The 15,596-nt window shown below is 54.7% G+C and overlaps 1 protein-coding gene across 1 annotated transcript in view; it reads right to left on the reverse strand.

Annotated features, from left to right (window-relative positions):
* The window catches only part of LOC137439787 (uncharacterized), a 141,932-nt gene that overhangs the window by 79,498 nt on the left and 46,838 nt on the right, over nt 1-15,596 (reverse strand). The window contains exons 14-19 of the mRNA XM_068135881.2: nt 8,146-8,324; nt 7,099-7,284; nt 6,882-6,985; nt 4,995-5,218; nt 4,669-4,850; nt 4,348-4,486 (exon numbers count right to left, since the gene is read on the reverse strand). Coding sequence (XP_067991982.2) covers nt 4,348-4,486; nt 4,669-4,850; nt 4,995-5,218; nt 6,882-6,985; nt 7,099-7,284; nt 8,146-8,324 — 1,014 coding nt within the window. The remainder of the gene's footprint in view (nt 1-4,347; nt 4,487-4,668; nt 4,851-4,994; nt 5,219-6,881; nt 6,986-7,098; nt 7,285-8,145; nt 8,325-15,596) is intronic.

A 15,596-nucleotide genomic window follows, 5' to 3' on the forward strand; every position in this document is an offset into this window, starting at 1 on the left:
CCTACGTCCGTAGCCTCAATCCCTTTTGCGTTAATGTTGGTTCATATTGGGCGAGTTAACACGAGGCAGGCAGAGAAGGATCGGGCGGAGTCGAGGCGGAGCGGCAGAAGCAATGACGGTAAGCACGAGCCGCCAATCAGAGCTCGAGAGGTGGTGGCGGCGGCGTGGCATCAGAGGGCGTGGTGAGAAGAGTCGGGTGAGTTCCAGAAGGTTCGGGGGGGCGTAGCTATAAAACACGCTGCGCAAAGCCCTCGACATGACTCGCAGAGGAACGCCGGATAAGCGAGAGAGGACTCGCAGAGGAACGCCAGATAAGCGCGAGAGGACTTACACCAAGGACTCGCAGAGGAGAGAGAGAGAGAGATAAAGGACTTGCTGAGAGAGAGAGAGAGAGAAAAAAAAGGACTAGTGCGTGGAACACTGATAACAAGAGGACTGGCTGTGAGAGAGAGAGAGAGAGAGAGAGAGAGAGAGAGAGAGAGAGAGAGAGAGAGAGAGAGAGAGAGAGAGAGAGAGATAAAAGGACTCGCATTGTAAAGGACTGCTGCCTGATGAACTTGACCATTGCAGGAGAACGCGCGCGCTGACCAGCTCGGAGGGTATTGAAGAAGAGGAGTTGGTCGCTACATATACGCGGGCGCAGTCAGACGCGCTTATAATGAGTATAGCGCATTTTGAGACGCGCGAGTGAATAAGGCTGAGTAACCGCCAGCCGCGCTTAAGTCCGCCCTCTACCGTTTCGCCCCATCATCCCTTTGTTCGAGAGACGCGCTACGAGTCCCTGCCTTCGCCTGCCACCATCTTCGCGGGACGTGCCGGGGACCGTGGAGAGCTGGACGAGGACCATCTCTGGACGCGTTGGGGAACACCTGCCCATCTGCAATCCCCTGTGTGAGTGTGAGACGGGCCCGTTGTCCAAGGGATAAGTTAAGACTGCTTAAGGATTGCTCTGTGTCTCTTCGTCCTTGAACTGTATATAGGTGTGGGAATAATTAAACCCTTGTTCTTTCTTTCTGATTCGATCGTTCCTGTGGTTTCTCCATTTGACTAAGCGTGGCACGAATAAGATCGCTCCAATCGGGTTCCACGAAGTAAGACTGCGCGGACCACGTATACGCTATCCGCTCGGCGTACTCACATCACACGTGGTTCGTGCGAGGCTTGTTTCCTCGCTCCCAGGGCAGCGCGGGGACTTAGGTACGAGCGAAAAGTAGTCCCGAAACCCTACGCCGCATGTGTCCGGGAGGGACGTAATAAGTCTCGGTTCTGCCAGGCCCAGTAAAGACAAGGGGATTAATCCCCCCTTGATAAGGGGAAGAAGGCCGGCGAAGAGAACCGTAACAATATATTGTTGCAGTTTTTAGAACCCTCAATTTTGTAAATAATAATCCCTTATAAATAATCCCCTGTAAATATCCCCTCTTCTAATGTTAAAAGAGAGCACCATAGATAGGCCACGAGCACCACGTAGGATACCATAGGATCTTCTTTAGTTATTTCATTAGTATGTGTTTCAAGTAAGGCTCTGTTCCCAATAGTTTGAATCTACGTTGCATTAATGAAATAAGGATAGGCCCTACAGCTCCCTCAACATCAGTGATTGGTTTTCTAACCCGTGCGATGCCATTACGCACGCGGTCGTCTTGGAGAAGAAGTGGGAGGAGTCAGGCAAGCGCCAGGAACAAGGCGTGGCTCTGTCAACGCCTCATCAAGGGGCGGGATCAGTGAGCCCTCGCGACCAACCAAGGCCGAGGCGAGCTCACCGGTGGGCGTTTCCAAAAGGCAGGCGGCTTGATACGCGGGCGGCCAATATAAGCGCCGCCGCGGACTACTTAAGGAGTCGAGCTAAAAAGGGGAGAGAAGGCATGCACAAGAGAGTTGTGGAGAAGGCCTTGGTTGTGTTCATGAACTTGTTGGAGGCGCGCGCCATGAAAGCAGGGTTGGAGAGGGTTCGCTAGCACGACCATCCAGCTATTACGTACGCGAAGGATCCCAGTTCTCCCCCGCTGTATATAATTGTCCGGTCGCGTTCAACGACACGCGGAGCTGGTTGCCGGGTTTCGCCTCAAACCCGGAGCACAAGGTTGGAGCCGGACCTCGACGCCTACCATCTGCCTGGACCCTTCTCTTCCTTCCCACCATCCCTGCCATTCCATCCTTTCGTGTAAGTGTGTTTGTTCTGTCCTGGGCGTGTTAATTAAGACTGTTTAAGCTTGCCCTGTGTCCTTTTATTTCCTCTCTTGTATATTCTTGCGCTTTCGTTTCCTCTTTAATCATTACTGTATAAATAAACCATATTTGTTCTTTCTTTACCCCTTGGTTTCTTCTCATCCGATCGCTTTCGTCCTGTCCCCAATTGATATACGTGGCACGATTTGGCCAACCGCTCAATCGGGTTTAGTCTTATTGCTAACGGGCCGAGTCACAGCTCGCTTCGCTCGGCGTATCCATTAACGCTGCGGCTCGGGCGGAAGTTATCTCCCTGTTTTGCGGAGAGATTGGCAAAGGTATTTGGGAGCCCATCTTGACCAATCACCCTGGCCAATCTCAACCCCGCAAAGGAGTGTTATAATTTCCAGGGCTGGGGGATCGGCCAGTGTAAAAGATAAGGGCATTAACCCCCCCCCCCCCTTGGTAAGGGGAGCGCCGACCCCCGGATCCGCAACAATATATATATACAGTCACGTGAAAAAGTAAGTACACCCCGTGTAAAGTTTTGACGTTTTCAACATATTTCAACATACAGCTATTTGATCTTCATTTCAACAATATTGAGAGATAAAGGTGATATAATATAACAAATATCATGAAACATTTACATTTTGTAGTCCATTGTATAATTTAAATAAACATAAATGCAAATTTCGCATGTAGAAAAATTAAGTACACCCCCACATTTATCACTACTTCGAATACCTAAAATTAGAATCTGGTGCACCAGCTCAGGTGCAAATGATTAGAACATCGTTAGAGAGGATCTTGGAGGAACCTGTCTTATTTAAACCTCAGACATTTAGTTTGGTTTGCTCTTTGTTATTGAAGTGTGCGGCATCACCATGCCTAGATCAAAAGAGCTCTCTGAGGCCTTCAGAAAGAAGGGTATAGATGCCTACGAGTCTGGGAAGGGTTTTAAAAAGATCTCCAAACAATTTGAAATCAATCATTCGACTGTCCGGAAGATCATCTATAAGTGGAGAAGATTCCAAACAACTGCCAACTTGTTCAGGCCAGGCCGCCCCAGCAAGTTCAGCCTGAGAGCAGACCCGCAAGATGCTGAAAGAAGTCTCTAAGAACCCCAGAATGTCATCACGGGACCTACAGGTAGCTCTTGCCACTGTTGATGTCAAAGTGCACAAGTCTACCATTAGAAAGAGGCTGCACCAATTTGATCTACATGGGAGGTGTGCCAGGAGGAAACCATTGCTGTCCAGAAAGAACATCAGGGCAAGACTAAAGTTTGTCAATGAACATCGAGGCAAAGACCAGCACTTCTGGAACAATGTGCTCTGGACAGATGAGTCAATGGTAGAGCTATTTGGCCACAGTACCAGAAGACATGTTTGGCGAAAACCAAAGACAGCATTTGACCACAAGAACCTGATACCAACTGTAAAGCATGGTGGTGGAAACATTATGGTTTGGGGCAGCTTTGCTGCATCAGGGCCTGGGCAGCTCACCATCATAGAATCCACGATGAATTCTTCATTGTACCAGAGGGTGCTTGATGATAATGTGAGGCCATCTGTCGCAAAGTTGAAGCTCAACCGAAGGTGGACCTTGCAACATGACAATGACCCTAAACATACCAGTAAATCCACCAAGGAATGCCTGAAAAGAAAGAAATGGAAGGTTCTGGAATGGCCAAGTCAAAGCCCGGATCGAAATCCCATCGAGATGTTGTGGGGGGATTTGTAACGAGCTGTGCATGCAAGAAACCCCTCAAACATCGCACAGCTGAAAGAATTCTGCATAGAGGAGTGGGCAAAAAATTCTCCCAGTCGATGTCACAGACTGGTAGACAGTTATAAGAAACGCCTACTTGAGGTTGTTTCTTCCAAAGGGGGCAATACCACCTATTAGAGCCAAGGGTGTACTTACTTTTTCCACATGTGAAATTTGCATTTATGTTTATTTAAATTATACAATGGACTACAAAATGTAAATGTTTCGTGATATTTGTTATATTATATCACCTTTATCTGTCAATATTGTTGAAATGAAGATCAAATAGCTGTATGTTGAAAAAGTCAAAACTTTACATGGGGTGTACTTACTTTTTATATACATACTTACATATATATATACATACATATACTATTGAATGTCAATTTGCCTGTTTGTTCTTACCTTGTGGTGGAGACCTGAGGGTAACCATGGTTGGTGAGGCCATTCCCCAGTAGGTGAGGGCTTGAATGGTGACATTAAACAAAGTGTTTGGAAGAAGGCCAAGATTCTTCTTCACTTCAAAATTTGGTTTGTCGAGGTTCTGTAAGACACCGTTTAATCGCTGATTATTCAGAAAATTTTGCACATCCAAATGTATATTCAAATTTCTCACCGAAGATATGTGCACCGGTACACCGGCCAGGTATCTTCTTACCAGCACAGACATCAGCAAAGTCTCTTTGGGAAAGAGTTAAACAGTCCATAAAGGCTGCACTCACTTACAATTCTTACAGTCTGCGAGTCCGGATCCAGGATTTCCATGACCAGGCTGTAATACACCTGGCCGTATTCCACCTCCAGCGAGGGTGCCCAAGAAATATTGAACCGATCGAATGTTCCTGCAATGTGTACTGAATTGGCAGGTATTTGTGAGGGTACCACCAGCGGCTTATAGGAGTACCTATCTGGCAAAATACCAAAACAACAACAGTGAGTTGTGAAATTGCCAATGGACAATTACTCCCAGTCTTAACCAATCACATCAGCAGGACACAAAATCGACAGGTTCTTAGTTGCCATTGATTTTTTATAAATAATTAATCAACTACCTGGTAACGGCTGCAATGTCGGCTGAACGAGTGTAAGGGCACGATAGCCGAGACCATGGGATACTGTTGGCGATCGACTTGCATTTCCTGGCAAACTCTGCACAACTATTTCCCCCATTGCATCCATCCAGACCAGCCGGGCACTGTAATAGGATAGGCCCCAACCTCCATTGTGGTCATCGTCCATGAACAGCACCTTTGTCGGCTTGTCCGGCACCATTGTTCTGAACAAACAAAATACATCCAAATTTATCATGTCCAAAAGTTGCTTCGTAACTACTTTTAGAGTGACAGTGCAGGTGTCGAACAGAAAGATTCACAAGCAGGTCATTGTACATTCACAAGCAGGTATGAAAAAGTAGGCTGACTTTCCGGTGGGAACATCAGAAATGGAGACAAAAAGGGCTACAGAAAAAAGACCCCATGGAGCCTTCAGAAACAATAGGCCATTGTGTGCCGCACCCAGCAAAAGTTCTAAATCCTTGCCCAAACGACTTAGTTAGTGCTACAGTGGGCTCACTGTACTTTTTAACAATTTTCACTTATGGTCATGGATGACATCCTGGATTTGTCATGCAAAAAGGAACAAATTTGAACAAATCTGGCCTCCAAAGCCAGTCGCCGACTGGGCATCCTCCGTCGTGCGAAGTCCTTCCTAGGCACACCTGAGCTCCTCACCACATACAAGGCTTTCATCCGCAGCTCAATGGAGTACTGCTCTCCCCTCTGAGCTGGTGCTCCTGCCTCACACCTAGCTCGTCTTCACGCTGTTGAAACCAAAGCTTTCAGAATCATTGGAATCTCCCGCGATGAAGCTAACTCCAAGGGCCTTTCACTCACTCACCGCAGGCAGGTGGGTGGTCTTTCTGTCTTCTACCGACTCCTCTCCGGCCTTGCTCCTCCAGCTCTCTCTGGGCTCTGTCCCCCAAATATTCCTACAGGTCGCACAAGATCTGCCAGCAATCCTCTGATGGTTAAACTGCCGAAATCTCGGCTCTCCGCTCACCTTCACTCCTTCATTCCTCTTTTCTCCCACCTCTGGAACAAACTCCCTCACTCTCTTCAATCCCACTCCTCCTTCCAGGTCTTTAAAACTGCTGTTCACCACCATCTCTTATCTTCCCCCATCCAAAACCTTCATCTTTTCTACCCCCACTAATTCACCCAAGATCCACTTTTTTAAAATACCGACTTCTGTCCTGGAAGTCCTAGCAGTGTCCCCAAGCCCTCTCCCTCCCACAGATCTCCCGATGTCCCTGCTCTCCATCTTGTTCTCCCGCTCCCTTTATTATATGTTTTATGTTTTATGTGTCAGTTTGTGTTTTTGTGATCAATGTTAGCTCTTACACGAGCCTCTGTCTTGCATAGAAAAAAACAAAAACAATTACCCTGGATAAATTAAATAGAATTTCCAGTTAGACAGATCAAAGTACATGAATAAGTCAATCAGCGAACATGAAGCTTCAGAGATGGATTGCCTGGTATTTGGCTGACAGGATGGCCTGGAGGACCTCGAGGTATGCACATTGTTCTTTAAGCTGTCTAGCCTGGGTTCGAATCTCGGTCCAGCTATAAAATGTCGTGCCAGTGTCTCGTAAGCAGGGTGATTCAACAATGCGTGCGCCGTTCCTCGGATGGACGTTAAACTCGGTGTCCCATCCGCCAGCATTAGCTCAGTCGGTGGACATAAAAGATCCCACTGTGTGCTTCGCGAAGAGTAGGCGAGCTATCGCCAGCACCATGAACAAATCACAAATTCCGACTCTAACCTATAGGGGGGCACTGCATCAACGGCACAGCTGTGCTCCGAGGAATGATGCAACCAGCAGGCATAGGCTGCGTACGAATTGAACGATCCGGTATTTCACAAAGGAGTTTATAACTTACCCGGACTTCAGCAACTTCACACGGAAAATGGACGCAGAAGATGCACTGTCCTGAGTAAGCCAGTACAAGCCGTCATGGTCCAAGACCACAGTCAGACATGAAATCTGTGACAAACAATGTCCAAGTGACACATTTCCACTGAAAGTCGGATTGCCAATTCCGGGTAAACGTTAAAATGCTTGTTGTGCGTTTACATCCTTAGAAGGTTAAAACCTACATTTACTCCCTGCTGAACTGTATAGTTGACTGGTGACCAGCCATTGAGAAATGCTCCCCAAAGACGGACACCATTAGTCCAATACATATGTCCATTCACAGCATCCAGCGCCAAATCCAAAACAGGACCATCGGTAGTGTCCATCACCACCTCGGGTGGTCCAGAAGGAAGGGCCATGCGAACCAGCTGTGGGGATAAAAGTACAGGCCTTGACTGAGGTCAAAGTTTCATGCAAGTCAATGACTTTTGGTCCCAACCTCCTGCTCAAGGAGGTTCTTCGAAAGGACAATGTATTCCTGTGAGTTATCCTTTAGCCGGGCTTACTTGGAGCTTTACCGGCCTAACAACCCTCACCCCAGCCACAATTACTCCCATTTCCTTCCAACCTTCTTTCCCTTCTCCCACCACTCCTTGCACACTCCCTCAACCGACAATCTCTCCTGTTTGTTTTCTTTTGTTAATTTAAGCATTCTCTATTTAACCCCGACCCCCATTCCTCCCACAACCCCAAAGCTTACATAATATACATATGGCTCCCGAATAAAGTCAGGAGGAAAATGCAGCAATTCCAAAGGTCTTTCTATCAATGAGAAATCAGAAAGGATCATCCATATGACAGTTGAGCGTATGGTCCGATGACAACCAAATCGGAGGGTGTTCTGAAAGGGACCATCCACAATGTCCCGCTCAACAATTACTGACCACAAGTCTGTGGACCTAGAATCATCCGTCCGCATTTTCGCAAAAATGTCTCCCCCAGTTAAAAAAAGAAAGAAAAAAAAGATGGCATTAAGGAATGTCACAAAGGGTGTTCGAAAAGATCTCTCAACTATGATACTAACAATAGTCCCAAGAAAAAAAAGGAGACATCATCAACGTCTCCCATCAAACATGAAAAACCTGACCGCTCCACTTGTGTATCATGAGTTCACAAACACTGGAAACTTACAAAGTCTGCCTGCCTTTCTCTAGACCCCCTCCTCCATCACATTGGTCAACATTGAGCAGTCTTGAGTGTCAATAGCCATACATTGACTCAGTACTGACCTTATAGGTCTCTCCGTCTCCCCAGTAAAACCTGCCCCCCAGCCAGTCAACAGCAATGGCTGTGGTCAGGTTAACCTTGGGCACCGTGATTGGCAGGTCATGAGACTCATCCAGTGACCACATCCGCACCCCTCCTGAAGACAAGCTTCCATATAGGAAGCTGTCCACCCATGTCAGATCTGTATGGCAGAGGAATTACGGAAAATGTGGGCAGAATGGCCAACCTTAAATGTCTAAACACAACGTCCATCTCCATTAAGAAAGGTTAAAGTCATGTAAAGATGATGAATTCCATCCCAGAGATACAGGGCATCAATTCTAATTTCAATGGTGAGGGCGTAGAGTAAGGGAGATGAGGGGGGAGGGAAGGGGTGGGGAATGGGTAGGAGGGGATGACAGCAGCAGGACGAAGGGGAGGCTAGAGTAAAGGAGGTGAGGGGGGAGGGAAGGGGTGGGGAATGGGTAGGAGGGGATGACAGCAGCAGGACGAAGGGGAGGCTAGAGTAAGGGAGGTGAGGGGTGAGGGAAGGGGTGGGGAATGGGTAGGAGGGGAGGACAGCAGGAGGAAGGGGAGGCTAGAGTAAGGGAAGTGAGGGGGGAGGGAAGGGGTGGGGAATGGGTAAGAGGGGATGACAGCAGCAGGACGAAGGGGAGGCTAGAGTAAGGGAGGTGAGGGGGGAGGGAAGGGGTGGGGAATGGGTAGGAGGGGATGACAGCAGCAGGACGAAGGGGAGGCTAGAGTAAGGGAGGTGAGGGGGGAGGGAAGGGGTGGGGAATGGGTAGGAGGGGATGACAGCAGCAGGACGAAGGGGAGGCTAGAGTAAGGGAGGTGAGGGGGGAGGGAAGGGGTGGGGAATGGGTAGGAGGGGATGACAGCAGCAGGACGAAGCGGAGGCTAGAGTAAGGGAGGTGAGGGGGGAGGGAAGGGGTGGGGAATGGGTAGGAGGGGATGACAGCAGCAGGACGAAGGGGAGGCTAGAGTAAGGGAGGTGAGGGGGGAGGGAAGGGGTGGGGAATGGGTAGGAGGGGATGACAGCAGCAGGACGAAGGGGAGGCTAGAGTAAGGGAGGTGAGGGGGGAGGGAAGGGGTGGGGAATGGGTAGGAGGGGATGACAGCAGCAGGACGAAGCGGAGGCTAGAGTAAGGGAGGTGAGGGGGGAGGGAAGGGGTGGGGAATGGGTAGGAGGGGATGACAGCAGCAGGACGAAGGGGAGGCTAGAGTAAGGGAGGTGAGGGGGGAGGGAAGGGGTGGGGAATGGGTAGGAGGGGATGACAGCAGCAGGACGAAGGGGAGGCTAGAGTAAGGGAGGTGAGGGGGGAGGGAAGGGGTGGGGAATGGGTAGGAGGGGATGACAGCAGCAGGACGAAGGGGAGGCTAGAGTAAGGGAGGTGAGGGGGGAGGGAAGGGGTGGGGAATGGGTAAGAGGGGATGACAGCAGCAGGACGAAGGGGAGGCTAGAGAAAGGGAGGTGAGGGGGGAGGGAAGGGGTGGGGAATGGGTAGGAGGGGATGACAGCAGCAGGACGAAGGGGAGGCTAGAGTAAGGGAGGTGAGGGGGGAGGGAAGGGGTGGGGAATGGGTAGGAGGGGATGACAGCAGCAGGACGAAGGGGAGGCTAGAGTAAGGGAGGTGAGGGGGGAGGGAAGGGGTGGGGAATGGTTAGGAGGGGAGGACAGCAGCAGGACGAAGGGGAGGCTAGAGTAAGGGAGGTGAGGGGGGAGGGAAGGGGTGGGGAATGGGTAGGAGGGGATGACAGCAGCAGGACGAAGGGGAGGCTAGAGTAAGGGAGGTGAGGGGGGAGGGAAGGGGTGGGGAATGGGTAGGAGGGGATGACAGCAGCAGGACGAAGGGGAGGCTAGAGTAAGGGAGGTGAGGGGGGAGGGAAGGGGTGGGGAATGGTTAGGAGGGGAGGACAGCAGCAGGACGAAGGGGAGGCTAGAGTAAGGGAGGTGAGGGGGGGAGGGTGAGGCGAGGGGGGGAGGGGGTGAGGGGAGGAAGGGGTGGGGAATGGGTAGGAGGGGAGGACAGCAGCAGGACGAAGGGGAGGCTAGAGTAAGGGAGGTGAGGGGGGAGGGAAGGGGTGGGGAATGGGTAGGAGGAGATGACAGCAGCAGGACGAAGGGGAGGCTCAGAGTAAGGGAGGTGAGGGGGAAGGGGGTGGGGAATGGGTAGGAGGGATGACAGCAGCAGGACGAAGGGAGGCTAGAGTAAGGGAGGTGAGGGGGGAAGGGGTGGGGAATGGGAGGAGGGATGACAGCAGCAGGACGAAGGGGAGGCTAGAGTAAGGGAGGTGAGGGGGGAGGGAAGGGGTGGGGAATGGGTAGGAGGGGATGACAGCAGCAGGACGAAGGGGAGGCTAGAGTAAGGGAGGTGAGGGGGGAGGGAAGGGGTGGGGAATGGTTAGGAGGGGAGGACAGCAGCAGGACGAAGGGGAGGCTAGAGTAAGGGAGGTGAGGGGGGAGGGAAGGGGTGGGGAATGGGTAGGAGGGGAGGACAGCAGCAGGACGAAGGGGAGGCTAGAGTAAGGGAGGTGAGGGGGGAGGGAAGGGGTGGGGAATGGGTAGGAGGGGATGACAGCAGCAGGACGAAGGGGAGGCTAGAGTAAGGGAGGTGAGGGGGGAGGGAAGGGGTGGGGAATGGGTAGGAGGGGATGACAGCAGCAGGACGAAGGGGAGGCTAGAGTAAGGGAGGTGAGGGGGGAGGGAAGGGGTGGGGAATGGGTAGGAGGGGATGACAGCAGCAGGACGAAGGGGAGGCTAGAGTAAGGGAGGTGAGGGGGGAGGGAAGGGGTGGGGAATGGGTAGGAGGGGAGGACAGCAGCAGGACGAAGGGGAGGCTAGAGTAAGGGAGGTGAGGGGGGAGGGAAGGGGTGGGGAATGGGTAGGAGGAGATGACAGCAGCAGGACGAAGGGGAGGCTAGAGTAAGGGAGGTGAGGGGGGAAGGGGTGGGGAATGGGTAGGAGGGGATGACAGCAGCAGGACGAAGGGGAGGCTAGAGTAAGGGAGGTGAGGGGGGAGGGAAGGGGTGGGGAATGGGTAGGAGGGGATGACAGCAGCAGGACGAAGGGGAGGCTAGAGTAAGGGAGGTGAGGGGGGAGGGAAGGGGTGGGGAATGGGTAGGAGGGGATGACAGCAGCAGGACGAAGGGGAGGCTAGAGTAAGGGAGGTGAGGGGGGAGGGAAGGGGTGGGGAATGGTTAGGAGGGGAGGACAGCAGCAGGACGAAGGGGAGGCTAGAGTAAGGGAGGTGAGGGGGGAGGGAAGGGGTGGGGAATGGGTAGGAGGGAGGACAGCAGCAGGACGAAGGGGAGGCTAGAGTAAGGGAGGTGAGGGGGGAGGGAAGGGGTGGGGAATGGGTAGGAGGAGATGACAGCAGCAGGACGAAGGGGAGGCTAGAGTAAGGGAGGTGAGGGGGAAGGGGTGGGGAATGGGTAGGAGGGGATGACAGCAGCAGGACGAAGGGGAGGCTAGAGTAAGGGAGGTGAGGGGGGAGGGAAGGGGTGGGGAATGGGTAGGAGGGGATGACAGCAGCAGGACGAAGGGGAGGCTAGAGTAAGGGAGGTGAGGGGGGAGGGAAGGGGTGGGGAATGGTTAGGAGGGGAGGACAGCAGCAGGACGAAGGGGAGGCTAGAGTAAGGGAGGTGAGGGGGGAGGGAAGGGGTGGGGAATGGGTAGGAGGGGAGGACAGCAGCAGGACGAAGGGGAGGCTAGAGTAAGGGAGGTGAGGGGGGAGGGAAGGGGTGGGGAATGGGTAGGAGGAGATGACAGCAGCAGGACGAAGGGGAGGCTAGAGTAAGGGAGGTGAAGGGGATGACAGCAGCAGGACGAAGGGGAGGCTAGAGTAAGGGAGGTGAGGGGGGAGGGAAGGGGTGGGGAATGGTTAGGAGGGGAGGACAGCAGCAGGACGAAGGGGAGGCTAGAGTAAGGGAGGTGAGGGGGGAGGGAAGGGGTGGGGAATGGGTAGGAGGGGAGGACAGCAGCAGGACGAAGGGGGGGCTAGAGTAAGGGAGGTGAGGGGGGAGGGAAGGGGTGGGGAATGGGTAGGAGGGGATGACAGCAGCAGGACGAAGGGGAGGCTAGAGTAAGGGAGGTGAGGGGGGAGGGAAGGGGTGGGGAATGGGTAGGAGGGGATGACAGCAGCAGGACGAAGGGGAGGCTAGAGTAAGGGAGGTGAGGGGGGAGGGAAGGGGTGGGGAATGGGTAGGAGGGGATGACAGCAGCAGGACGAAGGGGAGGCTAGAGTAAGGGAGGTGAGGGGGGAGGGAAGGGGTGGGGAATGGGTAGGAGGGGATGACAGCAGCAGGACGAAGGGGAGGCTAGAGTAAGGGAGGTGAGGGGGGAGGGAAGGGGTGGGGAATGGGTAGGAGGGGAGGACAGCAGCAGGACGAAGGGGAGGCTAGAGTAAGGGAGGTGAGGGGGGAGGGAAGGGGTGGGGAATGGGTAGGAGGAGATGACAGCAGCAGGACGAAGGGGAGGCTAGAGTAAGGGAGGTGAGGGGGGAGGGAAGGGGTGGGGAATGGGTAGGAGGGGAGGACAGCAGCAGGACGAAGGGGAGGCTAGAGTAAGGGAGGTGAGGGGGGAGGGAAGGGGTGGGGAATGGGTAGGAGGGGATGACAGCAGCAGGACGAAGGGGAGGCTAGAGTAAGGGAGGTGAGGGGGGAGGGAAGGGGTGGGGAATGGGTAGGAGGGGATGACAGCAGCAGGACGAAGGGGAGGCTAGAGTAAGGGAGGTGAGGGGGGAGGGAAGGGGTGGGGAATGGGTAGGAGGGGATGACAGCAGCAGGACGAAGGGGAGGCTAGAGTAAGGGAGGTGAGGGGGGAGGGAAGGGGTGGGGAATGGGTAGGAGGGGATGACAGCAGCAGGACGAAGGGGAGGCTAGAGTAAGGGAGGTGAGGGGGGAGGGAAGGGGTGGGGAATGGGTAGGAGGGGAGGACAGCAGCAGGACGAAGGGGAGGCTAGAGTAAGGGAGGTGAGGGGGGAGGGAAGGGGTGGGGAATGGGTAGGAGGAGATGACAGCAGCAGGACGAAGGGGAGGCTAGAGTAAGGGAGGTGAGGGGGAAGGGGTGGGGAATGGGTAGGAGGGGATGACAGCAGCAGGACGAAGGGGAGGCTAGAGTAAGGGAGGTGAGGGGGGAGGGAAGGGGTGGGGAATGGGTAGGAGGGGATGACAGCAGCAGGACGAAGGGGAGGCTAGAGTAAGGGAGGTGAGGGGGGAGGGAAGGGGTGGGGAATGGGTAGGAGGGGATGACAGCAGCAGGACGAAGGGGAGGCTAGAGTAAGGGAGGTGAGGGGGGAGGGAAGGGGTGGGGAATGGTTAGGAGGGGAGGACAGCAGCAGGACGAAGGGGAGGCTAGAGTAAGGGAGGTGAGGGGGGAGGGAAGGGGTGGGGAATGGGTAGGAGGGGAGGACAGCAGCAGGACGAAGGGGAGGCTAGAGTAAGGGAGGTGAGGGGGGAGGGAAGGGGTGGGGAATGGGTAGGAGGAGATGACAGCAGCAGGACGAAGGGGAGGCTAGAGTAAGGGAGGTGAGGGGGAGGAGGGGTGGGGAATGGGTAGGAGGGGATGACAGCAGCAGGACGAAGGGGAGGCTAGAGTAAGGGAGGTGAGGGGGGAGGGAAGGGGTGGGGAATGGGTAGGAGGGGATGACAGCAGCAGGACGAAGGGGAGGCTAGAGTAAGGGAGGTGAGGGGGGAGGGAAGGGGTGGGGAATGGTTAGGAGGGGAGGACAGCAGCAGGACGAAGGGGAGGCTAGAGTAAGGGAGGTGAGGGGGGAGGGAAGGGGTGGGGAATGGGTAGGAGGGGAGGACAGCAGCAGGACGAAGGGGAGGCTAGAGTAAGGGAGGTGAGGGGGGAGGGAAGGGGTGGGGAATGGGTAGGAGGGGATGACAGCAGCAGGACGAAGGGGAGGCTAGAGTAAGGGAGGTGAGGGGGGAGGGAAGGGGTGGGGAATGGGTAGGAGGGGATGACAGCAGCAGGACGAAGGGGAGGCTAGAGTAAGGGAGGTGAGGGGGGAGGGAAGGGGTGGGGAATGGGTAGGAGGGGATGACAGCAGCAGGACGAAGGGGAGGCTAGAGTAAGGGAGGTGAGGGGGGAGGGAAGGGGTGGGGAATGGGTAGGAGGGGATGACAGCAGCAGGACGAAGGGGAGGCTAGAGTAAGGGAGGTGAGGGGGGAGGGAAGGGGTGGGGAATGGTTAGGAGGGGAGGACAGCAGCAGGACGAAGGGGAGGCTAGAGTAAGGGAGGTGAGGGGGGAGGGAAGGGGTGGGGAATGGGTAGGAGGGGAGGACAGCAGCAGGACGAAGGGGAGGCTAGAGTAAGGGAGGTGAGGGGGGAGGGAAGGGGTGGGGAATGGGTAGGAGGGGATGACAGCAGCAGGACGAAGGGGAGGCTAGAGTAAGGGAGGTGAGGGGGGAGGGAAGGGGTGGGGAATGGGTAGGAGGGGAGGACAGCAGCAGGACGAAGGGGAGGCTAGAGTAAGGGAGGTGAGGGGGGAGGGAAGGGGTGGGGAATGGGTAGGAGGGGATGACAGCAGCAGGACGAAGGGGAGGCTAGAGTAAGGGAGGTGAGGGGGGAGGGAAGGGGTGGGGAATGGGTAGGAGGGGATGACAGCAGCAGGACGAAGGGGAGGCTAGAGTAAGGGAGGTGAGGGGGGAGGGAAGGGGTGGGGAATGGTTAGGAGGGGAGGACAGCAGCAGGACGAAGGGGAGGCTAGAGTAAGGGAGGTGAGGGGGGAGGGAAGGGGTGGGGAATGGGTAGGAGGGGATGACAGCAGCAGGACGAAGGGGAGGCTAGAGTAAGGGAGGTGAGGGGGGAGGGAAGGGGTGGGGAATGGTTAGGAGGGGAGGACAGCAGCAGGACGAAGGGGAGGCTAGAGTAAGGGAGGTGAGGGGGGAGGGAAGGGGTGGGGAATGGGTAGGAGGGGAGGACAGCAGCAGGACGAAGGGGAGGCTAGAGTAAGGGAGGTGAGGGGGGAGGGAAGGGGTGGGGAATGGGTAGGAGGGGATGACAGCAGCAGGACGAAGGGGAGGCTAGAGTAAGGGAGGTGAGGGGGGAGGGAAGGGGTGGGGAATGGGTAGGAGGGGATGACAGCAGCAGGACGAAGGGGAGGCTAGAGTAAGGGAGGTGAGGGGGGAGGGAAGGGGTGGGGAATGGGTAGGAGGGGAGGACAGCAGCAGGACGAAGGGGAGGCTAGAGTAAGGGAGGTGAGGGGGGAGGGAAGGGGTGGGGAATGGGTAGGAGGGGAGGACAGCAGCAGGACGAAGGGGAGGCTAGAGTAAGGGAGGTGAGGGGGGAGGGAAGGGGTGGGGAATGGGTAGGAGGAGATGACAGCAGCAGGACGAAGGGGAGGCTAGAGTAAGGGAGGTGAGGGGGGAAGGGGTGGGGAATGGGTAGGAGGGGATGACAGCAGCAGGACGAAGGGGAGGCTAGAGTAAGGGAGGTGAGGGGGGAGGG

This window comes from Myxine glutinosa, chromosome 14 (assembly GCF_964187855.1).
Source record: "Myxine glutinosa chromosome 14, kmMyxGlut1.1, whole genome shotgun sequence".
In the NCBI taxonomy this organism is placed as follows: Eukaryota; Metazoa; Chordata; class Myxini; order Myxiniformes; family Myxinidae; genus Myxine; species Myxine glutinosa.